General features: G+C 43.5%; 1 protein-coding gene across 2 annotated transcripts in view; it reads left to right on the top strand.

Annotated features, from left to right (window-relative positions):
* The window catches only part of GRIK2 (glutamate ionotropic receptor kainate type subunit 2), a 1,301,067-nt gene that overhangs the window by 454,337 nt on the left and 818,953 nt on the right, over positions 1-27,777 (top strand). For both annotated transcript variants that reach the window (XM_077289658.1, XM_077289656.1), the window contains one exon: positions 2,748-2,915. In XM_077289658.1, the coding sequence (XP_077145773.1) occupies positions 2,748-2,915 (168 nt within the window). The remainder of the gene's footprint in view (positions 1-2,747; positions 2,916-27,777) is intronic.

Below are 27,777 nucleotides of genomic sequence, written 5' to 3'. Positions count from 1 at the left end.
TTTTTTTGAAAACATAAAAACAAATCTTTATCCCATACAGATCATCTGTATTGCCGTTGATTTTTAAGAATATGTTGCAATCATTACCATAACCACCTGATTTTTTTTATCAACTGCTCATGAATAAAAATGGATGCCAACCAGATGTCACATGGATGTAAAAAATGGACATATGGTTGATACACAAATGAAATAAGAATAACAATACAAATAAACATCTTCTGATTTTCTCTAGATGAAAATCAGATGATTTTTCACAGGCTGAACCCGACCTAGCTGGTGACAATGTTGCTACCTAGGATGTATTCCACAAAGTGTGAAACTACAGAAGGTTATGAAATTAGTTAAAATGACAATTAACTGAAACTATACATAATGCTTTCTACAAAAATGTATAGCATTTATTAACGATAAAGAACTCTAATGAGTAATTAGATGGCTCTTTAATTGGAATAAAAAAGTATTGCCCAATTAAGATTGGAATTAGTATAGATCATGTTGGGCGTTTACAGTTAGTGATAATAAGTCAGGTAGTTAGAAAGTACATATTTCAAGTTTTGAGAAAAATGTACACAAACTTCAAAAAGACAACTTTCTGTTTACTGGTGAATCGCATCTAGGACACGTTCATATAATAGATATAATCAATATGTGTAATTTCTTGAGTTTAGTTTTACTTAGTAGCCCTATTTACACTTACATTAGGGGATATTGGTTCCTCCTGTGGAGATCCAACTGGCATCGTGAGTCTTATAGACAAGAAATGTGTGTCTCTAGACAAGTCTCTCTAGTGGAACCTTAATGAAGCTTCCCTGTAAGTCAATATATCAACTAGTTTTATAATAACATGGCTAGGGATATCATCCAAACAAGACACATCTATCAAATAATAATATTTTAGTGTTTTTTCCCTTATTCCAGCCAACAAAAGAGTAAGACCTACAAAACAGTGCTTGTGCTGTGTATGTAAAAATAGGCTCTTTGGTTTGGTTTAAAATGAAAGAAGTAACAAGTAACATAACATAGAATTCCCCTTTAAATACACATATACCTATTTTAGCTAATCACTGTGATGTTGTGCCAGGTAAGGTGCATTACTGCTTAATTAAATGTGGAGTTATACTTCGAAGGTACTTTACATCGTAGGTTAATTGACTGTAGTGCTTCATAAACCTCTAGAAGTAGATATTCCCATCAAACTTTTATAAATGTAAAGTGTATGAACTGCTAGAAAATTCAGAAAATGAATCTTCAATGTAGATATAACCTTTAGCCTTTTTTATAATTCAGTTTTAGCAGAAAAAAAGTTTAATATAAAAATGCTAATGCTATTTCAACAATTAATACAGTTTTGAAGAAAAAAAAATATAGATTTTCTCTTAATGGTTCAAAAATGCCTGTCGTGGATTTATATTAATTTTATCTGTTCCTCTTCCTCTCTTTTCATTTCATAAATTAGCTTTAGATAATAGTAATACACAGGTTGTAAACCTTCCTTTTTTACTTCAAATATTTATTTCCAAGGCAAAATACAAAGTCATTTGAAAATATTTTGAATATATTTACTAAGACAGCTTTTCACTCAGTTTACGAGAAACTTCATAAATCAAAAAGGAACTTGATCCTTATTAAATATGTTAAACGATGCAGTACTTCTTTAATTACAATTTTAAAATGTGGCTCTTTGGAACAATACAGACTGCATGTGTTTCTTAGCATGAAGCCATATTCCCTGTCCTTTTTTTTTGTCTTGTTCTTTATCTTCTAGTGACAGTTATGAAAATATCCTTCTATTACAAAGCACTGAATATTAATCCACTAATTCCTTAAACTTTGTATGTGCTACCCTCCTATGGCTAACATAATTCAATTTTAATATTGAATTTTTAGTCCGATAACCCAATGATAACCACCAACGTCTGTCATTACTAATGTACTGATTTGTGTTGTTTTTTATGCAATCACCTTTCATATGGTAAATGATATGAAGATAAACAAAAAACTTACATACAGATAGGAAAATGCACATGCATGTAATCTGTATTGATCCCCTGAAGTCAGATTATTTGCACTTGTCTTTTTAGGGGAATATAATCATTGTAGACAGGACCCCTTTAGAGTTGCTAAAAATATTTCTTCCTTTCACAAAACTTTTGATATACTGTGTCAAACCCAATAAAAAAATAAAATGAGGATATTCTCTTCAGTAGGCAAACCAGTAAATAGTAATAGTACATGTAAATAACATAGGGTACTTACTTAACACTATTTTGATCAATAAAGCATAAACGTCATCCCACCATGACAAGGTGTACCCATCTGGAATAGTTCTATACCTTCTCTAGCAATAAAACCTTAACTTGTGTCAGCTGACGTCAATCTAGATAGAGGGCAGAACAGAACAAGGGGCCCGACTATAGGAGCCACAGTATGAAGGTGCTCTTGCACATTGCACATATACCAACTTATGCTCCTGCTCATTTCTTTCATTTTGCAATAAACAGTATATACAGAAAGCTGCCAATCAGTGGTGTGGGTGGGGTTATACAGGGCTCAGCATTCAGAGCACTGCTATATCTGCAGCAATATATGTGTATAATATATGTGTATAGTATAACTTAGATCTTTTGTTATTTAATATGGATGGTATATGACTAATTCTAAACCTTTATTTTATCGAGTAATATGGTTCGTTAATGTGATAATACACATATATGAATATTTATCTATTTTTTTTCTATTTCTAGGTGGAATTTTTGAATATGTTGAGTCTGGTCCATTTGGAGCAGAAGAACTTGCCTTCAGATTCGCAGTGAATACTATTAACAGGAACAGGACATTACTTCCAAACACAACTTTAACATATGATACTCAAAGAATTAATCTTTATGACAGCTTTGAAGCATCTAGAAAAGGTAATTTTTATTTACCACTGTTAAAAAGTTAACTTCATTTTTTTATAAATCAGTAGCATAATCATTCTTTACTTATCAGGCACCTATTTTCCTCTTCCAACCTCATGGAATCATTATTGACTCTTACCACTGAAAATAATCTTCACATGGGTTTTTAGCTCATCAAGAGATGAGATTGCAGTTGCTGTCCATAAAAGTCTAAGGACAGCGAGAAAGAGGCAAAGGAAGAGAGTCACTCAGAGATGCTGTTGATAATTCTAGTATTGCACTTCACCCGAATATTTGATGCATTACTATACTACGCTGCTCCATGCTGATGTATTTTGTCCTCCATGATGCAATGGCCTAAATTCCTGAGGTTATAGAAAGGGGGAAAAGATCTCACATTTTCTGCATGTAGAAGAATTGAGATGATCAATCTGCAAGGGATCGAGTTTGAGCCAAATTTCTTGAAATTCATGGTTTCACGCAAATTCAAACATTTTGAAGTTCAATTCACAGTTTAAAAAACAAAGAAACAAAACTTAACTGACACCATTTCCCACACTGTTGAAGCATCAGACAGCAAAATACCACCATTTTGTGTAGCCATGTGCTAGCTACGACATCTTACTTTTTATCATGCCTTGTACAGTGGTGGACAGTACCTGGGCCATCACTGATCAGCAGTTCACAGCAGGGCACTCTTAGTATGGCAGTCGTTTGACATCTCCAGAGTCACTTGGTAAGCCTTTCTCTCATGCACCTTAATGGTCAGAAAGGTCCTCACATGCTATCTCCCCCTGTAAAGTGTAAGTTCTTATAATCAATGGAGTAACACCTTTATTTCTTCTGTCGAGTAGAGTGTAAGCTCTTACAATCAATGGTGTCTTCTTTCTCTATCTAATGTAAAGTGTAAGCTCTTATGGTCAACACGGTTCTCTTTCTCTCTCTCCTGTCCTCCATGTGTTTTTTCCTAGAAATTACAAGCTTTCCAGTATTGAAATTTATGTGAATTTATTGACTGCATGTCAATTTCTTTTTTAAATCCGGCAAAGTTGGCAAATTCGAATTTCAAATTATTTTTTAATCTCTAGCATGTAGTGTACTGGAAAAAATAGTATCAGGAAAAATATCAATTAAAGCTAAAGCTGTGAATGTGGAAAATTGCTAAAAATGACAGATATCATTGATATATCTTTCTTCCATTGCAGCCTTTTGGTAAATTCAAAAAAGTTCATTTAAATATGAGTGTCTGAGCAAAGGGTCTGAATACTTATGATCATGTGATATTTCAGTTTCTCTTTTTTAATACATTTGAAAAAAATTCTACATTTCTGGTTTTTTTCAGTCAAGATGGGGTGCAGAGTGTACATTAATGAGAAAAAAAAATAACTTTTTTGAATTTACCAAATGGCTGCAATAAAACAAAGAGTGAAAAATTAAAACTTTCCGAAGCCACTGTGATATCTACAAATGGTGTTATTGTCAAATTTATAATTTTGTGTTGGGAAAAGTCACCCTAAACAATATATATATATATATATATATATATATATATATATATATATATATATACTGCTCAATCAAATAAAGGGAACTCTTAAACAACAGAATAAACAGAATATATCTCCAAGTAAATCTAACTTTTGTGAAATCAAACTGTCCACTCAGGAAGCAACACTGCTTGACAATCAATTTCACATGCGGTTGTGCAAATGGAATAGACAATGGACGGAGATTATTGGCAATTTTCAAGATGCACACAATAAAGGAGTGGTTCTGCAGGTGGGGACCACAGACCACATCTCAGTACCAATGCTTTCTGGCTGATGTTTTGGTCACTTTTGAAAGTTGTTATGGAGATTTGGAGGGGGCCATAGGAGGGCAACAACACTGCAGCAGGACCGCTACCTCAGCCTTTGTGCAAGGAGGAACAGGAGGAGCACTGCCAGAGCCCTGCAAAATGACATCCAGCAGGCCACAAATGTGCATGTGTCTGCACAAATGGTTAGAAACCAACTCCATGAGGATGGCCTGAGTGCCCAATGTCCACAGATGGAGGTTGTGCTCACAGCTCAACACCATGCAGGACGCTTGGCACTTGCCACAGAACACCAGGATTGGCAAATTCGCCACTGTCACCCTGTGCTCTTCACAGATGAAAGCAGCTTTACACTGAGCATATGTGACATACGTGGAGAGCGATCTGCTGCCTGCAACATCCTTCAGCATGACTGGTTTGGCAGTGGGTCAGTAATGATGTGGGGTGGAATTTCTTTGGAGGGCCGCACAGCCCTCCATGTGCTCGCCAGAGGTAGCCTGACTGCCATTAGGTACCAAGGTGAGATCCTCAGACCCCTTGTGAGACCATATGCTCATTTGGTTGGCCCTGGGTTCTTCCTAATGCAGGACAGTGCCAGACCTCATGTGGCTGGAGTGTGTCAGCAGTTCCTGCAAGATGAAGGCATTGAAGCTATGGACTGGCCCACTCATTCCCCAGACCTGAATCTGATTGAACACATCTGGGACATCATGTCTCACACCATCCACCAACGTCATGTAGCACCACAGAATGTCAAGGAGTTGGCGGATGCTTAAGTCCAGGTCTGGGAGGAGATCCCTCAGGAGACCATCTGCTGCCTCATCAGGAGCATGCCCCGGCATTGTAGGGAGGTCATACAGGCACGTGGAAGCCACACCACTACTGAGCATCATTTCCTTGTCTTGAGGCATTTCCATTGAAGTTGGATCAGCCTGTAACTTAATTTTCCACTTTGATTTTGAGCATCATTCCAACTCCAGACCTCCGTGGGATATTGGCTGTGATTTACGATGATAAATTTTAGGTTTTATTGTTCTCAACATATTTCACTATGTAATGAATAAAGATTTACAACTGCAATATTTCATTCAGTGATATCTAGGATGAGGGATTTTAGTGTTCCCTTTATTTTTTTGATCAGTGTATATATGTATATAATATAAATATATTGCCAGAATAGAAAATATTTGTTTTTTAAAGTAAGAATAGTTTCCAAGTTCATATTTGTAAAATGATGAGACCTAAATTTGACATTCACATGCATATAGATTACCTTAAGTAAATCAGGTTTTTAATTTACTTTACATTTAATAGTATAAAATTACTGTCATTCTTATTTCATTGATACTCTTCTTTACTTAAGAAATGTATTCTTAGCATTGATTCATATAATGTCATTTTCATACTACTAAACCATCCTTTATTAAAAATAAAATCTTAGGAAGGACAACAGACAAAAAAAACTGTAACCCCTCCCAGTTCATCCTGAAATTGCATGCTTTAAAAAGTACATTAATTTTAACCCCTTCCCAACATGCGCCGTATATGGACGGAGCTGCAGGAGCTACATTCCCACAAACTGATAGACATATTCTTCTTCACGATCGCGCAGGCTCATACTTAGAACCACCAGGATCAAATGTGCATGTTAGCTCTATATGAAAACTGACACTCTGCAGCAACACCCACAATCAGTGCTAGCACCGGGCAAGGGCATTTAATCTCTCTGAAGCTGCTGTCAATTGTGACAGCGAGATCGATGGGAATCACAAAGGCAGGGACCTCCCTTTCTACTCCCATCGACACTAAGCTATTTTGATTGCGCTGTGCCAATTGTCTCTATAGTGACCACGGACCAAAAGATGGCTGCAAGGTCACCAAGGGACAGTGACCTGTAAGCCTCTGTTCAGAGCAGTAGCTGACATGCCTTTTCATTGCCTGTGATGCACTGATCTAATGCAGTGCAAAAGCATTATAGAAGACTAGATCAACGATAAGGGCAGGGAAAGTTGATGTCCCAAATCAATCCACAAAAAGCAAGTCCCCATTTAGGTCAATCATCTGTTAACAGAAATATAGGGGGCTTTCATGTTAGTGGTACAGCTCAAGCTCTGGATAATTGCTATGGCTCTTCCCCCCCCCAAAAGAAATTCAGCAAATTTTGCGCTCCCCAATCCAAATGCTTGCTCTCTTCTGGGCCCCACAGTGTGCCTAAACTACATTTAAAATGAAAAGCAGCAAGGAGGTGTCATTCAATGCACTACTGATAAAAGTTTGTTTGCAGGATAAAATCAAAATAACTTTATTGTATCAGTTTACAGGTCAAATCGTTTTAAGGTCCTGTGAGGTTTTTGTCCTGATGAAGAGGTTGTGTGGGACATTCAAACGGGTTAAACTGTAAACCGATACAATAAAATTCTTTTGATTTTATCGTGCCATCAAGCTTTTATTAGCAATGCATTGAATGACACCTCCTACCTGCTCTTCAATTTTTATGGTTCCATATGTAACCAGGGTCCTGCAGCAGCTGTAATACATGTCTATCTCATGTTGCTAATTTGCAACTACACCAGGTTAGTGGTCTCACTTTTTCTACTGAGTACATAAAAAAGTCTTTTTTGGATCACCTGTCAACTCTGTGCATGGCTGTCATACTAGGAAAATAGTAGTAAAAATTCCAGCACCAAGAGGTTGTACTCCAATAAGCTTTATTCCAAAATCTTCATATAAAAGCATTGACAGCTGACAATAGAAAAAATGGCACAAATAGCAGAGGTCCCAGACACCAGTTTACACATTTCAGGGCCAAAAATGCCCCTTAGTCATAACCTAGTGTTACACCAGTGATTCAGAGTTTAATATAGACCAAGGATTAAAAAAAAAAAAGCCCGCTGTTAGGGCTAGTGGAATGCACCAAATAATAAGATAGATAGAATAAGGTGCATTCGCAGCCCGGGCTCCACCGTGCAGAGATGGAACCTTCTGCTGAGTAATGACAGACGATATGGCGGTACAAAATGGATTCACACACAGGTTAACTTCACCCTGTATGAGAAAAGCGAACCCTGTTGCATCAATGGGCCGCGGTACCGCACAAAAGAGCGCAAGCAAGGAGTCACAGAACTCAATCCCAAGACTCTGGATTCCAGTTCATCTAGACCTCTTGCGCTCGACACAGCAACTGGGGAGTCAGAGTGAATGAAATAATTATAATTATTTAGATGCACGTGAGTGCATGCGGTGCCGCTCTGGCAGATGCCACTAACCACCCAGGCTTGGGTAAGGAAAGCACTGTGAAAGCGCACGGCGCTGCACTGGCGGTCACAGCAATTTGATGCTGTTTTGTGTGTCACGTGCTGATAGCTAAGTTGGGCGCTAGATAGCAATCATCCACCTTATGTGAGTAGTCATACACAAGGGAGGGGATAATTAATGAATGACTTTCACATGTCAACACACACACGTTTACAAGTGTACACTAGCGCATGGCCGAATGGCCATGCAAACCTTTTATAGCGGCAGTGCTACAAGACCTTCCAGATGATCCAATAGGAGCCGCACTAACTTCCTAATGAATACTCTTGCCAGATTCTCCTGGATGTACTGTGACATTGCCTCTGTCTCCGGGAGAGATAAGGGATAGACTCGACCCTGGGGAGGCTCAGCACCAGGAAAGAGGTCAGTAGGACAGTCATAGGGGCGATGAGGCAGAAGGGTCTCTGCAGCTCTTTTGGAGAACATGTCTGCATAGGGCCAATATTGCTTGGGGAGAGATGAAAGATCTGCGGATACCTCAGTAGTAGCAACCTGAATGCATTACCTCTGACATCTACCCCCACAAGATTCACTCCATCCCAAAATTCTGACTGTGGACCACTCAATATGTGGAGAGTGGTGCCGTAGCCAAGGTATCCCCAACAGGACCTCATCAATTCCATCAGGAATGACGAGGAGAGATATAATCTCCTGATGACATGGTGACATGAAAAGAGTAAAAGGGATAGTCTGGTGTGTTATCTGTGAGTGCAGTGTTGACCCATTCACCACTCGTACGGTTACAGGTTGAGCAAGCATCACCAGGGGTATTGCATGTCATTGGGCAAAGGCAGAAGACATAAAATTGCCCCCTGCCCCGGAATCCATGCAAAGCTCTACCGAATGAGTGGATGAGCCAATAGTAATTGTCCCCTTAAAGGACAATTTGGAGGCAAACATCGCAATGTCTAGTGTACCTCCACCTATTACCACTAGATGCTAACGTTTCCCCAACCGCTGGGAACATCTGGTGGCAAGATGTCCTGACTGCCGGCAGACATGACAGACCTTGAGTGCATGAGCGGTCCGGGACTTAGATCCCGCTCGTGACACTTTCATGGCCTCATGTGACTCAGGCGCCTGGACCAGAGATTCCAAAGGTTTGGCAAAGGTGGGAGCCAGCCAAAAACCTCGGCCTACACTGGGCTCGCTTTAACCTCCGCTCATTAAAATGGAGGTCAATACGAGTGGATATAGCTATTAGCTCCTCCAGTGTGGTGGGAATCCCTTGAGGCCAAAGCGTCCTTGACATGATCAGCCAGCCCCCTCCAAAATACAGGGATAAGGGCTTTATCTGACCACTCCAGCTCAGATGCTAAGGTGCGGAAGTGGACGGCATAATGGCTGACCAAGGACGAGCCCTGAGTCAATGCCAACAGTTGGAGCACCGTATCATAGGTGACTCGAGGTCCTAAAAAGACCTGTTTCAGAGTGCTCAGGAACAGAGGAGCTCTCTGCACCACATGATCGCCACGCTCCCACACCGGCGTAGCCCATTCCAATACCCTGTCCAACAGGAGAGACAAAATGAATCTCACCTTTGCCCGCTCTGTGGGAAAACGTGCAGCCAGGAGCTAGAGGTGTATTGAGCACTGGCTCACAATACCCCTACAAGATTTACTATCACCAGAAAATTTACCTGGCAGCAGGAGGTGAGATAGGGTCGGAACAGGACAAGGTTGCTGCAGCCATGCTAGAAGCCTGAACAGATACTGTGGTAACATCCACAGCTGAGGTTGTGCGCTTGAGAGACTCCAACCTGTCCTCCAACTGCTGGATGTACCGCAAGGATTGCTGTTTGTCCATCATTACTTGCCAGACCCTGGCGCTAGTGTAATGTTAGGGCTAGCAGAAGGCACCAAGTAATAAGATAGAATAAAGTGCGTTCGCAGCCCGGGGTCCACCATGCAGAGATGGAACCTGCAGCTGAGTAATGACGGACTATATGGCGGTACAAAAAGGATTCACACACGGGTTAACTTCACCCTGTATGAGAAAAGCGAACCCTGTTGCATCAATGGGCCGCAGTACCGCACAAAAGAGCGCAAGCAAGGAGTCACAGAACTCAATCCCAAGACTCTGGATTCCAGTTCATCTAGACCTCTTGCGCTCGACACAGCAACTGGGGAGTCAGAGTGAATGAAATAATTATAATTATTTAGATGCACGTGAGTGCATGCGGTGCTGCTCTGGCAGACGCCACTAACCACCCAGGCTTGGGTAAGGAAAGCGCTGTGAACGCGCACGGCGCTGCACTGGTGGTCACAGCAATTTGATGCTGTTTTGTGTGTCACGTGCTGATAGCTGTTGGGTGCTAGATAGCAATCATCCACCTTACGTGAGCAGTCATACACAAGGGAGGGGATAATTAATTAATGACTTTCACACGTCAACACACACACGTTTGCAAGTGTACACTAGCACAGCCATGCAAACCTTTTATAGTGGCAGTGCTACAAGACCTTCCAGATGGTCCAATAGGAGCTGCAACAGGACCTGAGCATGTGACCCTCGACCTCCAATGGGAGGTCGTCCCGTGGGCATGCTCAGTATGGGAAAAGCAGGACTTAGTCCCAGAAAGATCTGCTCGCTGATGATCAGTGCTGGCTACAAAGGCAGAGCCTGGAAAGACAGTAGTAACCAGTCGCCCAGTATCAGCCTGAGCTAGATGCTGGGACCGACGTCTTCGCTTAGCAGGCTCCACTGTGGCTGGAGAAGAATGGGAAACTGCGGCGGAGATGGTTCGAGATTCCCTCTGTGCAGAGGTGGGAACTCAACACCTAACACCCGCCCCATCACATGGTTCAGTTATTTCACACCCACAACATTACCAGTACAAAAATACAAACTTAAATCCAATGTGATGCTGTCATTAAGCACAGTCAAAAGTTCAGTGAACAATATTAATAAAACAATATAATATCTGCGCTCTTCTTTAAACCGGTGGGAAGGGTGGTCTCCATCATCAGGATCCAATGGGTTTCTCGGCTAAGAAGTTTTTGTCGCCAAGCTCCGCCCCTTATGGGCTTACTGACCCTTTCCATTCCAAAAAACTGGAAACTGCTCAAATCACCACCGTGCACTTGAAAAAAATGTTTTGATACATTAGAGGGATTAGATGCATCTCTGTTCACTGAATCCCTAAGGTGTTCACTGATGCACTGCCTGAGTGATGCACCTAATCGCTCTAAAGTATCAAAGCATTTTTTTCAAGTGCACGGTGGTGATTTGAGCAGTTTCCAGTTTTTTGGAATGGAAAGGGTCAGTAAGCCCATAAGGGGCGGAGCTTGGCGACAAAAACTTCTTAGCCGAGAAACCCATTGGATCCTGATGATGCAGACTGCCCACCCACCTTTTTAAATAAGTGCACAGATATAATATTGTTTTATTAATATTGTTCACTGAACTTTTGACTGTGTTTAATGACAGCATCATATTGTTGGTTTTAAGTTAGTATTTTTGTACTGGTAAAAGAGTTTTAATGTTGTGGGTGTGAAAAAACTGAACCATGTGATGGGGCAGTTTTTTTTTAATTTTTTTAATCCTTGGTCTATATAAAACCCTGACTCACTGGTGTAACACTAGGTTATGACTAAGGGGCATATTTTGCCCTGAAACGCGTAAACTGGTGTCCGGGACACCTGCTATGTGTGCCATTTTTTCTATTGTTGGTTGTTAATGCTTTTATTTGAAGATTTTGGAATAAAGCTTATTGGAGTGCAACCTCTTGGTGCCGGATTTTTATCACCTTTTCTACTCTTCAGTTATCATCGGATAAGACCCTATTGCACTCTTTTGTCTCCTAGTTTATTCTCTTCTAAACCACATTTAAATTCCACATGTTTGTCATTTCTGTAGCAATGACAGCCCACCACATTTAGGCTGTGTGCACACGTAGCAGATTTTTTGTGTTTTTTTCGCAGTTTTTCGCTATAAAAACGCTATAAAACCGCGAAAAAAACGCTAACATTAAGCATCCTATGTAACAGAATGCAATCCGCATTTTTTGTGCACATGCTGCATTTTTTTCCTGAGCGGAATCACAATCCAGAAAAAAACGCAACATGTTCATTAAAATTGCGGAATTGCGGCGATTCTGCACACATAGGAGTGCATTGATCTGCTTACTTCCCGCACGGGGCTGTGCACACCATGCGGGAAGTAAGCAGATCAAGTGCGGTTGGTACCCAGGGTGGAGGAGAGTAGACTCTCCTCCACGGACTGGGCACCATATAAGTGGTAAAAAAAAAGAATTAAAATAAAAAATAGCGATATACTCACCGTCTGGCGGCCCGACCTTCTCATCGGCTTCCGAGGTGTGTGTGAAGGACCTGCGATGACGTCGCGGTCACATGACCCGCGGTCACGTGACTGTTACGTCAATGGAAGGTCCTGAACACAGCATTAGGAACGGAAGCCGCTGAGGTGAGTATAACCTTTTTTTTTAATTTTTTTATTATTTTTAACATTCTATCTTTTACTATAGATGCTGCATAGGCTGCATCTATAGTAAAAAGTTGGTCACACTTGTCAAACACTATGTTTGACAAGTGTGACCAACCTGTCAAACAGTTTTCCAAGCGATGCTACAGATCGCTTGGGAAACGCTAGCATTCTGAAAGCTAATTATGCTTGCAAAACGCTAGTTTACTGCGGGTATATGCATGCAAATTCTGCATGCGATATACCCGCGGCAGGAGGCGCAGAATTGCCGCGGAAATTTCGTGTGAACTTAGCCTTACAGGTGTTGAGTTACTGGCAAAGACCTTTTTTTTTCATCTGACCAAAGCACATTTTGCCAATCACTGACAGTCATTTTGTATTTCTTCCATTTTCTTATTATTGCACCAACAGCTGTCTCCTTCTCACTCAGCATCTTACTATCGGTTTTGTAGCCCATTCCAGCTTTGTGCAGGTCTATGATCTTGGCCTTGACATCCTTATAAAGCTCTTTGGTCTTTCCCATGTTGTAGAGGTTAGAGTCTGACTGATTAATTGAGTCTGTGGACAGGAGTCTTTTATAAATTTGAGTATGTAAAGGTACCTTCACACTAAGCGACGCTGCAGCGATACAGACAACGATGCCGATTGCTGCAGCATCGCTGTTTAGTCGTTGTGTGGTCACTGGAGAGCTGTCACACAGATGGCTCTCCAGCGACTAACGATGCCGAAGTCCCCTGGTAACCAGGGTAAACATCGGGTTACTAAGCGCAGGGCCGCACTTAGTAACCCGATGTTTACCCTGGTTACCATTGTAAAAGTAAAAAAAAAACACATACTCACATTCCGGTGCCCGGCGTCCTCTTACCTGCACTCTTCCTGTATCCTGTGTCAGCGCCGAACATCTCCGGCATCTCCCACAGAGCAGAGCGGTGACGTCACCGCTCTGCTTTACGGCCGGAACTTACACAGGATGCAGGAGGAGTGCAGGGAAGCGGACGCCGGGCACCGGAATGTGAGTATGTGTTTTTTTTTTTTACATTTACACTGGTAACCAGGGTAAACATCGGGTTACTAAGCGCGGCCCTGCGCTTAGTAACCCGATGTTTACCCTGGTTACCAGTGAAGACATCGCTGGATCGGTGTCACACACACTGATTCAGCAATGTCAGCGGGAGATCCAGCGACAAAATAAAGTTCTGGACTTTCAGCAACGACCAGCGATCTCACAGCGGGATCCTGATCGCTGCTGCTTGTCAAACACAATGATATCGCTAGCCAGGATGCTGCAACGTCACGGATCGCTAGCGATATCGTTGTAAAGTTGCTTAGTGTGAAGGTACCTTAAGACAGATGTCTTCAATGCAGGTAATGAGTTGATTAGGAGCGTCTAACTGATCTGTAGGATCCAGAACTCTTAGGCCGGAGACACACTGGTGCGAGAGACGGCCGAGTCTCGCTGGTTAAAAGCAAGCTGTGGCACCTGCATTCCGGAGCTGAGCGTGCAGCTCCATGTATTGCTATGGAGCCGCACGCTCCGCTCCGGAGTGCAGGTGCCACAGCTTGCTTTTAACCAGCGAGACTCGGCCGTCTCTCGCACCAGTGTGTCTCCGGCCTTAATGGTTGGTAGGGGATCAAATATTTATTTCTCCCTGCAAACTGAAAATAAATTTATATAATTTATACAATGTGATTTTCTCTATTTTATATTTGATTTTATATCTCATAATGTTAAAATTAAACTACCCTACAAAATCAGCAAGGGATCAAACAATTATTTCCTTCACTGTATTGGATATCAGTGTAATCAGGAGAAATTGCACAACAAATTAGATGGTGCATTTTCTTATGTTGCCCCTATGAAAATAAAAATATAGGGCTAAAAGAAAAATTCTGTAGGAAAAATCAGACTTCATATTTTCAAGGCTCAATGTTATAAATGTCTGTGAAGCACGTGGGGGTTCAAGGTGCTCACCAAGCATCTAGATGAATTCCATGAGGGAATAGTTTCCAAAATTGAGTCACTTGTGTGGGGTTTCTACTGTTCAGGCACATCAGGGGCTCTCCAAATGTCCCATCTGCTAATGATTCCAGCAAATTTTGTATTCAAAAAGTCAAATGGCACTCCCTCCTTTCCGAGCCCTGCGGTGCTCCCAAACATTAATTTTCCCCCACTTATGGGGTATTGGCGTACCCAGGAAAGATTGCACAACAAAGTGTATGGTGCAATTTCCCCTGTTACCCTGGTGAAAATGCTAAATTTGTGGCTCAAACTTTTGAGAAGTACCTGTTGGTTCAAGGTGCTCACCACTAGGGTTGAGCGAAACGGATCGGTCATTTTCATAAGTTGCCGACTTTTGGCAAAGTCGGGTTTCATGAAACCCGACCCGATCCCAGCGTGGGATCGGCCATGCGGTACACGATCTTCGTGCCAAAGTCGCGTTTCATATGACGCTTAAAACGCCATTTTTCAGCCAATGAAGGTGCACGCAGAGTGTGGGCAGCGTGATGACATAGGTCCTGGTCCCCACCATCTTAGAGAAGGGCATGGCAGTGATTGGCTTGCTTTCTGCGGCGTCACAGGGGCTATAAAGGGGCGTTCCCGCCGACCGCCATCTTACTGCTGCTGATCTGAGCGTAGGGAGAGGATGCTGCCGCTTCGTCAGAAGCAGGGATAGCGTTAGGCAGGGTAAATTGACCCCAAAACCGCTTTTGCTGTAGCGATTTCCACTGTCCAACACCACCTTTTCTTTGCAGGGACAGTGGAGGCTAGATTTCTCTTCATCAGCTCTGTAGGTTATAAGGCTCCCTGATAGCTGCATTGCTGTGTGTACGCCGCTGTGCAAACCAACTGCTTTTTTCAAAGCACAAATCCTGTTGCTCCTTCCTTTCTGCACAGCTATCTTGTTTGTTTGTCCACACTTTTGACTTTTGTGTGCAGCACTCCTTTTTATTGCTGCCTGCCACACTTTTCTGAGATTACTGTAGGGAGATAGTAATTGTAGTACTTTTTGTTGTTGTTGTTATATCTCTTCAAGCCACTTTCTGCCACAGAAAACCTACTGTATAACAGTGTGCCTTATTTCTTCCTAATTCTCCCATAAAACAAAAAAAAAATGGGGAGATTAAGACTGGCAAATCTGCATTAGTGCCAGTCCTGTGTGTGGCTTCTGTCTTTTTTTTCTGCCACAGAAAACCTACTGTATAACAGTGTGCCAGATTTCTTCCTAATTCTCCCATAAAAAAAAAAAATAATTGGGAGATTAAGACTGGCAAATCTGCATTAGTGCCAGTTCTGTGTGTGGCATCTGTCTTTTTTTTCTGCCACAGAAAACCTACTGTATAACAGTGTGCCTGATTTCTTCCTAATTCTCCCATAAAAAAAAATAATTGGGAGATTAAGACTGGCAAATCTGCATTAGTGCCAGTCCTGTGTGTGGCTTCTGTCTTTTTTTTCTGCCACAGAAAACCTACTGTATAACAGTGTGCCTGATTTCTTCCTAATTCTCCCATAAAAAAAAAAAATAATTGGGAGATTAAGACTGGCAAATCTGCATTAGTGCCAGTTCTGTGTGTGGCATCTGTCTTTTTTTTCTGCCACAGAAAACCTACTGTATAACAGTGTGCCTGATTTCTTCCTAATTCTCCCATAAAAAAAAATAATTGGGAGATTAAGACTGGCAAATCTGCATTAGTGCCAGTCCTGTGTGTGGCTTCTGTCTTTTTTTTCTGCCACAGAAAACCTACTGTATAACAGTGTGCCTGTTTTCTTCCTAATTCTCCCATTAAAAAAAAAAAAAAATTGGGAGATTAAGACTGGCAAATCTGCATTACTGCCAGTCCTGTGTGTGGCATCTGTCTTATATTTTCAGCCACAGAAAACCTACTGTATAACAGTGTGCCTGATTTCTTCCTAATTCTCCCATAAAAAAAAAATTGGGAGATTAAGACTGGCAAATCTGCATTAGTGCCAGTCCTGTGTGTGGCATCTGTCTTTTTTTTCTGCCACAGAAAACCTACTGTATAACAGTATGCCAGATTTCTTCCTAATTCTCCCAGAAAAAAAAAATTGGGAGATTAAGACTGGCAAACCTGCATTAGTGCCAGTCCTGTGTGTGGCATCTGTCTTTTTTTTCTGCCACAGAAAACCTACTGTATAACAGTGTGCCTGATTTCTTCCTAATTCTCCCATAAAACAAAAAAAAATTGGGAGATTAAGACTGGCAAATCTGCATTAGTGCCAGTCCTGTGTGTGGCATCTGTCTTTTTTTTCTGCCACAGAAAACCTACTGTATAACAGTGTGCCAGATTTCATCCTAATTCTCCCAGAAAAAAAAAATTGGGAGATTAAGACTGGCAAATCTGCATTAGTGCCAGTCCTGTGTGTGGCATCTGTCTTTTTTTTCTGCCACAGAAAACCTACTGTATAACAGTGTGCCTGATTTCTTCCTAATTCTCCCATAAAACAAAAAAAAAAATTGGGAGATTAAGACTGGCAAATCTGCATTAGTGCCAGTCCTGTGTGTGGCATCTGTCTTTTTTTTTTCTGCCACAGAAAACCTACTGTGTAGCAGTGGGCCTGATTTCTTCACAATTCTCCAAGAAAAAAAAAATAAAAGTGGGAGATTAAGATTGGCAAATCTGCATTAGTGCCAGTCCTGTGTGTGGCATTTAATTTTTTTTTTCTGCCACAGAAAACCTACTGTGTAACAGTGGGCCAGATTAAATCACTTGTCTCACATATCCCCCCAAAAAATTAAAATAAAGGGAGAATAGTCTTGCCAAACCTGTGCATGTGTGCGAGTGCTGTCTGTGGTATCTGTCAGTCATTTTGTGCCACAGGAACTATACCGTGATATAGTGGGCCTGATTCAATCCCTTGTCTCCCATATAAAAAAAGAGGGACATTTCTATTGCCAGTGTTTTTATCTGCGTCAATCCTGTTAGTGCCATATCTGCCAGCCTCGTTCTGCCAATCAAACTGTGTTGTTGTGTAATACAGTGGGCCTGATCTTTCCCTGCATTCTCCCACACATAAAGAGGGACATTTCTATTGCCAGTGTTTTTATCTGCGTCAATCCTGTTAGTGCCATATCTGCCAGCCTCTTTCTGCTAATCAAACTGTGTTGTTGTGTAATACAGTGGGCCTGATCTTTCCCTGCATTCTCCCACACATAAAGAGGGACATTTCTATTGCCAGTGTTTTTATCTGCGTCACTCCTGTTAGTGCCATATCTGCCAGCCTCTTTCTGCTAATCAAACTGTGTTGTTGTGTAATACAGTGGGCCTGATTTTTCCCTGCATTCTCCCACACATAAAGAGGGACATTTCTATTGCCAGTGTTTTTATCTGCGTCAATCCTGTTAGTGCCATATCTGCCAGCCTCTTTCTGCTAATCAAACTGTGTTGTTGTGTAATACAGTGGGCCTGATTTTTCCCTGCATTCTCCCACACATAAAGAGGGACATTTCTATTGCCAGTGTTTTTATCTGTGTCAATCCTGTTAGTGCCATATCTGCCAGCCTCTTTCTGCTAATCAAACTGTGTTGTGTAATACAGTGGGCCTCATTTTTCACTGCATTCTCCCACACATAAAAAAGGGAGATTTACATTCCCAACAAGTTCACGCACACCTTGTACCTGGTTTTACAGGACCACATAACGGTTGTTAGTTTGGTAACATTTTTCCAAGAATGAGGAAGTCTGGTGGAAGAGGTCGTGGCCGTGGGCGGTCATTGGCAGCTGGCAATGATGGTAGTGGTGGTGGTCGTGGGAAAAGCAGTATAGCCCCTAAGTCTCGAGTTGTTGAGCCAGCGTCATCGTCTGGCTGCACAAGGCCTCGAAGGCTCCCTTTTCTGGGAGTAGGAAAACCGCTTTTGAAGCCGGAGCAGCAGGAACAAGTATTGGCTTTCATTGCTGCCTCTGCCTCTAGCTCTTTCGCCTCCTCCTCGGAAAGTGCCAAATGTCAGAGCAGTGCGTCGTCAGTGGATGCTCCCGGTCAGGAACAAGTCGCTTCCTTGCGTCCTTCACCCAGAACAACAGTGAAGGATGCGTCAGGCGACACAACTGGTTACTCCATGGAGCTCTTTACACATACCGTGCCTGGGTTAGAAAGGGAAATTGTTAACAGGCCATGCCCATTACAAGATGAATTGGACATGGAGTGCACAGATGCACAGCCACAGCCAGATTATTATGCTGTTCCTTTGACTCAGATCAGAACATTGCCCTCGCAGTGTACTGATCCAGAATCTGACCCCGATGAGACTATGGAGCCCCGTCACGAATGCTATAGCACCGGCTTACACAGTGACCCAGAGGAAGGTGCACAGAACATAGAAGAGGAGGTCATAGATGACCCAGTTGTTGACCCCGATTGGCAGCCATTGGGGGAACAGGGTGCAGGCTGCAGTAGCTCTGAAGCGGAGGTGGGGGAGCCACAGCAGGCATCAACATCGCAACAGGTTCCATCTGGCAGGCCCATATCTGGCCAAAAACGTGTGGCAAAACCAAAACCAGTTGTAGGACAGCGTGGCCATCAGGTTAAAGTAGCTCAGTGTGCAATGCCTGAAAAGGTATCCGATAGGAAGATTGCAGTCTGGAATTTTTTTAACCAAGATCCCAACGATCAGCGCAAAGTCATCTGTAAGAAATGCTCAAGGACCTTCAGCAGAGGTCAGAATGTTAAAAATGTAAATACAAGTTGCATGCATAGACATTTAACCACCATGCACTTGCAAGCCTGGACAAACTACCAAACGTCCCTTAACGTTGTAGCACCCTCTCACAATGAAGCTAATCAGCAAGGCGACATCCCTTCCCTCACTGTAAGCCCACCGTTTACCACACCACCTGCAGGTAATGTTGCGGTTTCATCGCAAGGCCAAGCACTCAGGGAATCACCAGGTTCGTGGTCGGAAAAACTGTATGTAGGGCACCATCAAGAATACCATCACCAACCCTCTCTCAGTCACCCATGTCCACCGGCACCCCCGCTAGTTCCACCGTATGCAGCTCTCCAGTCCAGCTCACCCTACATGAGACTCTCGTTAGGAAAAGGATGTACTCATCCTCGCATCCGCGTACACAGGGTTTGAACGCCTACTGTTGTGGATTCTGTTGGTGGGCTCCCTCTGGTGGTTACTGCTGGTACTGGGTGACTTTGGTGGGTTGCGGCCTTTGGTTTCCACCTGTCCATCAGAGGCTGGGTGTTTCCTATTTTACCTGGCCTTTCTGTCATTTCCCTTGCCGGCTATCAATGTGTTCAGATGTGCTCTGTTTGGTTCCTGCCTACCTGCTCCCAGATCTTTCAGGATAAGCTAAGTGCTGATTTTCAGTAGTTTGGTTTTTGGTCCAGCTTGCTTAGAATGTCTCTATGCTAGCTGGTTGCTCTAGTGGACTGAGGTTCTCCCCATGTGCCATGAGTTGGCACATGGGTTCTTGTAATCTCAGGATGGTTTTTTTGATTAGGGTTTTTTGCTGACCGCTCAGTCCCCTTTTGTATCATTCTGCTTTCTAGTTTTCAGCGGGCCTCTATTTGCTAAAGCTATATACATCATCTCTATGTGTGTGCCTTCCTCTCATTTCACCGTCAATACATGTGGGGGGCAACTATACCTTTGGGGTTAATTCCTCTGGAGGCAAGTGAGGTCTTGTTTTCTCTGCAGTACTAGTTAGCTCTTAGGCTGGTGCGTGGCGTCTAGAACCAACGTAGGCACGCTCCCTGGCTATCTCTAGTTGCGTTTGTCAGGCATAGGGCAGCGGTCAGCCCAGGTTCCATCACCCTAGAGCTCGTCCGATATTTGTTACATTTTGCTTGTCCTGTGCTATCCCTAGCCATTGGGGATTCATGACAGTATAGCCGGCCCACAAAGTGTTAATTGTTTGGGCTGAAGCAGGAGGAAAAGAAGTGTTCAAGGAAATTTTTTTTTTTTTTCCTTCAGAGTTTTGCTGCCTAGCCCTTAATTGCTGTCTAGCTGCTTCTTACCTCCTCTTAACCCTTGAATGGCTCTGATCTTAGCTGTTTATCATGGATGTCCAGAGTTTGGCTTCTAGCCTGAGTAATCTCGCGGCAAAGGTTCAAAACATACAGGATTTCGTTGTTCACACTCCCATGTCTGAACCTAGAATTCCTATTCCAGAGTTTTTTTCTGGAGATAGATCTACCTTCCTGAATTTCAGGAACAATTGTAAATTGTTTCTCTCTTTGAAATCTCGCTCCTCTGGAGACCCTGCTCAACAGGTCAAGATTGTTATATCGTTCCTACGGGGCGACCCTCAGAATTGGGCATTTGCATTGGCACCAGGGGATCCTGCGTTGCTCAGTGTGGATGCGTTTTTTCTGGCATTGGGATTGCTCTATGAGGAACCTAACCTAGAGATTCAGGCTGAAAAGGCTTTATTAGCCCTCTCTCAGGGGCATGATGAAGCGGAAATATATTGTCAGAAATTTCGGAAATGGTCGGTGCTTACTCAGTGGAATGAGTGCGCCCTGGCTGCAAACTTCAGAAATGGTCTTTCTGAGGCCATTAAGGATATTATGGTGGGGTTCCCTGCGCCTACAGGTCTGAATGAGTCTATGGCTATGGCCATTCAGATTGATCGGCGTTTACGGGAGCGCAAACCCGTGCACCAGTTGGCGGTGTCTTCTGAACAGGCACCTGAGACTATGCAATGTGATAGAATTCAGTCCAGAAGTGAACGGCAAAATTATAGGCGGAAAAATGGTTTGTGTTTTTATTGTGGTGATTCAGCTCATGTTATATCAGCATGCTCTAAACGCACAAAAAGGGTTGATAAATCTTTTGCCATTGATACTCTGCAGTCTAAGTTCATTTTGTCTGTGACTCTGATTTTTTCACTGTCTTCCACGTCCGTCGATGCCTATGTGGATTCAGGCGCTGCCCTGAGTCTTATGGATTGGTCATTTGCTAAACGCTGCGGTTTTAGTCTAGAGCCTCTGGAAGTTCCTATTCCTCTGAAAGGAATTGATTCTACACCATTGGCTATGAATAAACCGCAGTATTGGACACAAGTGACCATGCGCATGACTCCCGTTCATCAGGAGGTGATTCGCTTCCTTGTACTGTATAATTTACATGATGTACTAGTGCTTGGTCTGCCATGGTTACAAACTCATAATCCTGTCCTGGACTGGAAAACAATGTCTGTGCTAAGCTGGGGATGTCAGGGGGTTCATGATGATGCACCTCCGATTTCTATCGCTTCATCGACTCCTTCGGAGATCCCTGCGTTTTTGTCAGATTATAATGATGTTTTTCAGGAGCCTAAGCTCAATTCGCTCCCTCCTCATAGAGAGTGTGACTGTGCAATAGAATTGATTCCTGGCAGTAAGTTCCCTAAGGGTCGTTTATTTAATCTGTCACTGCCAGAGCATACGGCTATGCGGAATTATATTAAGGAGTCCTTGGAAAAGGGACATATTCGTCCATCTTCGTCCCCTCTGGGAGCAGGTTTTTTTTTCGTGGCAAAAAAAGGTGGTTCCCTGAGGCCTTGTATAGATTTTCGCCTTCTGAATAAGATTACAGTCAAATACCAGTATCCATTGCCATTATTTACTGATTTGTTTGCTCGCATTAAGGGGGCTAGGTGGTTCACTAAAATAGATCTTCGTGGTGCGTATAATCTGGTGCGGATAAAACAGGGTGATGAGTGGAAAACCGCATTTAATACGCCTGAGGGCCATTTTGAGTATTTGGTAATGCCTTTTGGACTCTCCAATGCTCCGTCAGTCTTTCAGTCCTTTATGCACAATATTTTCCGTGAATATCTGGATAAGTTTATGATTGTGTATTTGGATGATATTTTGGTGTTTTCTGATGACTGGGAGTCTCATGTTCTACAGGTCAGGAAGGTGTTTCAGGTTTTGCGGGCCAATTCTCTGTTTGTGAAGGGCTCAAAGTGTCTCTTCGGAGTCCAGAAGATTTCTTTTTTGGGGTACATTTTTTCTCCTTCTACTATTGAGATGGATCCCGTTAAGGTTCAGGCTATTTGTGACTGGACACAACCTACATCTCTTAAGAGCCTTCAGAAGTTCTTGGGGTTTGCTAATTTTTATCGTCGGTTCATTGCTAATTTTTCCAGTATTGTTAAACCTTTGACTGATTTGACTAAAAAGGGTGCTGATGTTACTGATTGGTCTCCTGCGGCCGTGGAGGCCTTTCGGGAACTTAAGCGCCGGTTTTCTTCTGCTCCTGTGTTGTGTCAACCAGATGTTTCACTTCCTTTTCAGGTGGAGGTTGATGCTTCCGAGATTGGAGCGGGGGCGGTTTTGTCACAGAGAAGTTCTAATGGCTCGGTGACGAAGCCATGTGCTTTCTTCTCTAGAAAATTCTCGCCCACCGAGCGCAATTATGATGTGGGTAATCGGGAGCTTTTGGCCATGAAGTGGGCATTTGAGGAGTGGCGTCATTGGCTTGAGGGTGCTAAACATCGCGTGGTGGTCTTGACTGATCACAAGAATCTCATTTACCTTGAGTCTGCCAGGCGTTTGAATCCTAGACAGGCTCGTTGGTCATTATTTTTTTCTCGTTTCAACTTCATGGTTTCATACCTGCCAGGTTCAAAGAATGTGAAGGCAGATGCTCTTTCCAGGAGTTTTGTGCCTGACTCTCCTGGAGACACTGGGCCTGCTGGTATCCTTAGGGATGGGGTAATATTGTCCGCCGTATCCCCAGACTTGCGACGCGCATTGCAGGAGTTTCATGTGGATAAACCGGATCGATGTCAACCAGAAAGACTGTTTGTTCTGGATGATTGGACCAGTAGAGTCATCTCCGAGGTCCATTCTTCTGTGTTGGCTGGTCATCCGGGAATATTTGGTACAAGAGATTTGGTGGCCAGGTCTTTTTGGTGGCCTTCCTTTTCTAGGGATGTGCGTACCTTTGTGCAGTCTTGTGAAGTGTGTGCTCGAGCTAAGCCTTGCTGTTCACGGGCTAGTGGGTTGTTGTTATCTTTGCCCATCCCGAAGAGGCCTTGGACGCACATTTCCATGGATTTTATTTCTGATCTCCCGGTTTCACAGAAAATGTCCGTTATCTGGGTTGTGTGTGACCGCTTTTCTAAGATGGTTCATTTGGTGCCCTTGCCTAAGTTACCCTCCTCCTCTGAGTTGGTTCCTTTGTTTTTTCAGAACGTGGTTCGTTTGCATGGGATTCCGGAGAATATCGTTTCTGACAGGGGATCCCAGTTTGTGTCTAGATTTTGGCGGACGTTTTGTGCCAAGATGGGCATTGATTTGTCTTTCTCGTCTGCATTCCATCCTCAGACGAATGGCCAGACGGAGCGAACTAATCAGACCTTGGAAACTTATTTGAGGTGTTTTGTTTCTGTTGATCAGGATGACTGGGTTGCTTTTTTGCCACTGGCCGAATTTGCTCTTAATAATCGGGCTAGTTCTGCCACGTTGGTCTCTCCTTTTTTTTGTAATTCGGGGTTTCATCCTCGTTTTTCCTCTGGTCAGGGGGAATCTTCGGATTGTCCTGGAGTGGACGTGGTGGTGGACAGGCTACATCAGATTTGGAATCAGGTGGTGGACAATTTGAAGTTATCTCAGGAGAAGACTCAGCAGTTTGCTAATCGCCGTCGCCGCGTGGGTCCCCGACTTCTTGTTGGGGACTTGGTGTGGTTGTCTTCTCGTTTTGTCCCTATGAAGGTCTCTTCTCCTAAGTTCAAGCCTCGGTTCATCGGTCCTTATAGGATCTCGGAGATTCTTAACCCTGTATCTTTTCGTTTGGATCTCCCAGCATCGTTTGCTATTCATAATGTGTTCCATCGGTCGTTGTTGCGGAGGTATGAGGTGCCCGTTGTTCCTTCGGTCGAGCCTCCTGCTCCGGTGCTGGTGGAGGGAGAATTGGAGTATGTTGTTGAAAAGATCTTGGATTCTCGTGTTTCCAGACGCAAACTCCAGTATTTGGTTAAGTGGAAGGGTTATGGTCAGGAGGATAATTCCTGGGTGGTCGCCTCCGATATTCACGCGACTGATTTGGTCCGCGCCTTCCATAGAGCTCACCCTGATCGCACTGGGGGTTCTCGTGAGGGTTCGGTGACCCCTCCTCAAGGGGGGGGTACTGTTGTGGATTCTGTTGGTGGGCTCCCTCTGGTGGTTACTGCTGGTACTGGGTGACTTTGGTGGGTTGCGGCCTTTGGTTTCCACCTGTCCATCAGAGGCTGGGTGTTTCCTATTTTACCTGGCCTTTCTGTCATTTCCCTTGCCGGCTATCAATGTGTTCAGATGTGCTCTGTTTGGTTCCTGCCTACCTGCTCCCAGATCTTTCAGGATAAGCTAAGTGCTGATTTTCAGTTGTTTGGTTTTTGGTCCAGCTTGCTTAGAATGTCTCTATGCTAGCTGGTTGCTCTAGTGGACTGAGGTTCTCCCCATGTGCCATGAGTTGGCACATGGGTTCTTGTAATCTCAGGATGGTTTTTTTGATTAGGGTTTTTTGCTGACCGCTCAGTCCCCTTTTGTATCATTCTGCTTTCTAGTTTTCAGCGGGCCTCTATTTGCTAAAGCTATATACATCATCTCTATGTGTGTGCCTTCCTCTCATTTCACCGTCAATACATGTGGGGGGCAACTATACCTTTGGGGTTAATTCCTCTGGAGGCAAGTGAGGTCTTGTTTTCTCTGCAGTACTAGTTAGCTCTTAGGCTGGTGCGTGGCGTCTAGAACCAACGTAGGCACGCTCCCTGGCTATCTCTAGTTGCGTTTGTCAGGCGTAGGGCAGCGGTCAGCCCAGGTTCCATCACCCTAGAGCTCGTCCGATATTTGTTATATTTTGCTTGTCCTGTGCTATCCCTAGCCATTGGGGATTCATGACAGCCTACATTGCTAGACTAATCTCGTTAGAGATGATGCCCTACCGGTTAGTTGAAACCGAAGCTTTCAAAGCCCTGATGGACTACGCTGTACCATGCTATGAGCTACCCAGTTGACACTTCTTTTCGAGAAAAGCCATCCCAGCCCTACACCAGCATGTAAAAGACCGCATTGTCCATGCGCTCAGGCAATCTGTGAGTAGAAAGGTGCACCTGACAACAGATGCATGGACCAGTAGGCATGGCCAGGGGCATTACGTCTCCATCACGGCACACTGGGTTAATGTGGTGGATGCAGGGTCCACAGGGGACAGTAATATTGGGACAGTTCTGCCTAGCCGACGGTCTAAGAAACAGTTGGCTGTAGGCGTTCTACCCCCCTCCTCCTCGTCCTCCAGCAGAAGCGAGAGCTCGTCCACAGACCGCAGTCGCACGACCACTCCATCCGCAGCTGCCACTGTTGCACACGAAGTGTCCAATTATGAAACAGCTAGTGGCAAGCGTCAGCAGGCTGTATTGGCAATTAAGTGTTTGGGCGACAACAGACACACCGTGGAATTTCTGTCCGAGTTCTTGCAGCAAGAAACTTGGTCATGGCTGGGCACTGTACATCTTGAGGCAGGCAAGTGTTGTGAAATAGACTTTTTTGGCTCCCTCTTGTGGTCACTAGTGATATGACTCTGGGATTGTCTTTCTCTAGTTTGGCACCCACCTGGGTCGTTAGTCCAGGGGTGTTGCTATATAAACTTCCTGAATTCTCAGTCTGGTGCCTGGCATCGTTGTAATCAGTCCTTTCTGTTTGCTCCTGTCTGCTGGTCCTGGTTCTTGCAAAATTAAGCTAAGTCCTGCTTCCTTGTTTTTTGGTTATTTGCATTGCTCTTATTTTTTGTCCAGCTTGTACTAAATGTGATTCCTGATTTTGCTGGAAGCTCTAGGGGGCTGGTATTCTCCCCCCGGGCCGTTAGACGGTTCGGGGGTTCTTGAATATCCAGCATGGAAATTTTGATAGGGTTTTTGCTGACTGTATAAGTCATCTTACTATATTCTGCTATTAGTCAGTGGGCCTCTCTTTGCTAAATACCTAGTTCATTCTTACGTTTGTCTTTTCTTCTTACCTCACCGTTATTATTTGTTGGAGGCTTGTATCCAACTTTTGGGGTCTTTTCTCTGGAGGCAAGAAAGGTCTATCTTTTCCCTTCTAGGGTTAGTTAGTTCTCCGGCTGGCGCGAGATGTCTAGAACCAACGTAGGCACGTTCCCCGGCTGCTGCTATTTGTGGTGCTAGGATTAGATATACTGTCAGCCCAGTTACCACTGCCCTATGAGCTGTTTTTTTGTGTTTGCAGACTAGGTATTTATTTCTGAGACCCTCTGCCATTGGGGTCATAACAGTATGCCAGGCCGACATTGAATGTTTAATGCATTGCAGAAGTGGGATAATAAGAAAGGAAATTCTGAGTTTTTTTTTTTTCCTCTCTTTCTTCCTCCCCTTTACCTCTGAGTGGCTTAAGCTTGCTGCAGACATGAATGTCCAGACTTTGATTACAAGTGTGGATCAGCTTGCTGCTCGTGTGCAGGGCATACAAGATTTTGTTACCAGTAGTCCAATGTCTGAACCTAAAATACCTATTCCTGAACTGTTCTCTGGAGACCGATTTAAGTTTAGGAATTTCAGGAATAATTGTAAATTGTTTCTATCTCTGAGACCCCGTTCGTCTGGAGACTCCGCTCAGCAAGTTAAAATTGTTATCTCTTTCTTGCGGGGCGACCCTCAGGATTGGGCTTTCTCGCTATCGCCAGGAGATCCGGCATTGGCGAATATTGATGCGTTTTTTCTGGCGCTCGGATTGCTTTACGAGGAACCCAATCTTGAAATTCAGGCAGAAAAAGCCTTGCTGGCTATTTCTCAGGGCCAGGATGAAGCTGAAGTGTATTGCCAAAAATTTCAGAAATGGTCCGTGCTTACTCAGTGGAATGAGTGTGCTCTGGCCGCAAATTTCAGAAATGGCCTTTCTGAAGCCATTAAGAATGTGATGGTGGGTTTCTCCATTCCTACAAGTCTGAATGATTCCATGGCGCTGGCTATTCAAATTGATCGGCGTTTGCGGGAGCGCAAAACTGCTAATCCTCTGGTGGTGTTGTCTGAACAAACACCTGATTTAATGCAATGTGATAGAATTCAGACTAGAAATGAACGCAAAAATCATAGACGTCAGAATGGGTTGTGTTTTTACTGTGGTGATTCTACACATGTTATATCAGCATGCTCTAAACGCCTAACAAGGGTTGTTAGCCCTGTCGCCATTGGTAATTTGCAACCTAAATTTATTTTGTCTGTGACTTTAATTTGCTCATTGTCTTCCTACCCTGTTATGGCGTTTGTGGATTCAGGTGCTGCCCTGAGTCTTATGGATCTGTCATTTGCCAGGCGCTGTGGCTTTGTTCTTGAGCCATTGGTAAATCCTAT

The sequence above is a fragment of the Ranitomeya variabilis genome, chromosome 2 (assembly GCF_051348905.1).
Source record: "Ranitomeya variabilis isolate aRanVar5 chromosome 2, aRanVar5.hap1, whole genome shotgun sequence".
NCBI lineage: Eukaryota > Metazoa > Chordata > Amphibia > Anura > Dendrobatidae > Ranitomeya > Ranitomeya variabilis.
This window is presented reverse-complemented; position numbering and strand designations above follow the sequence as displayed.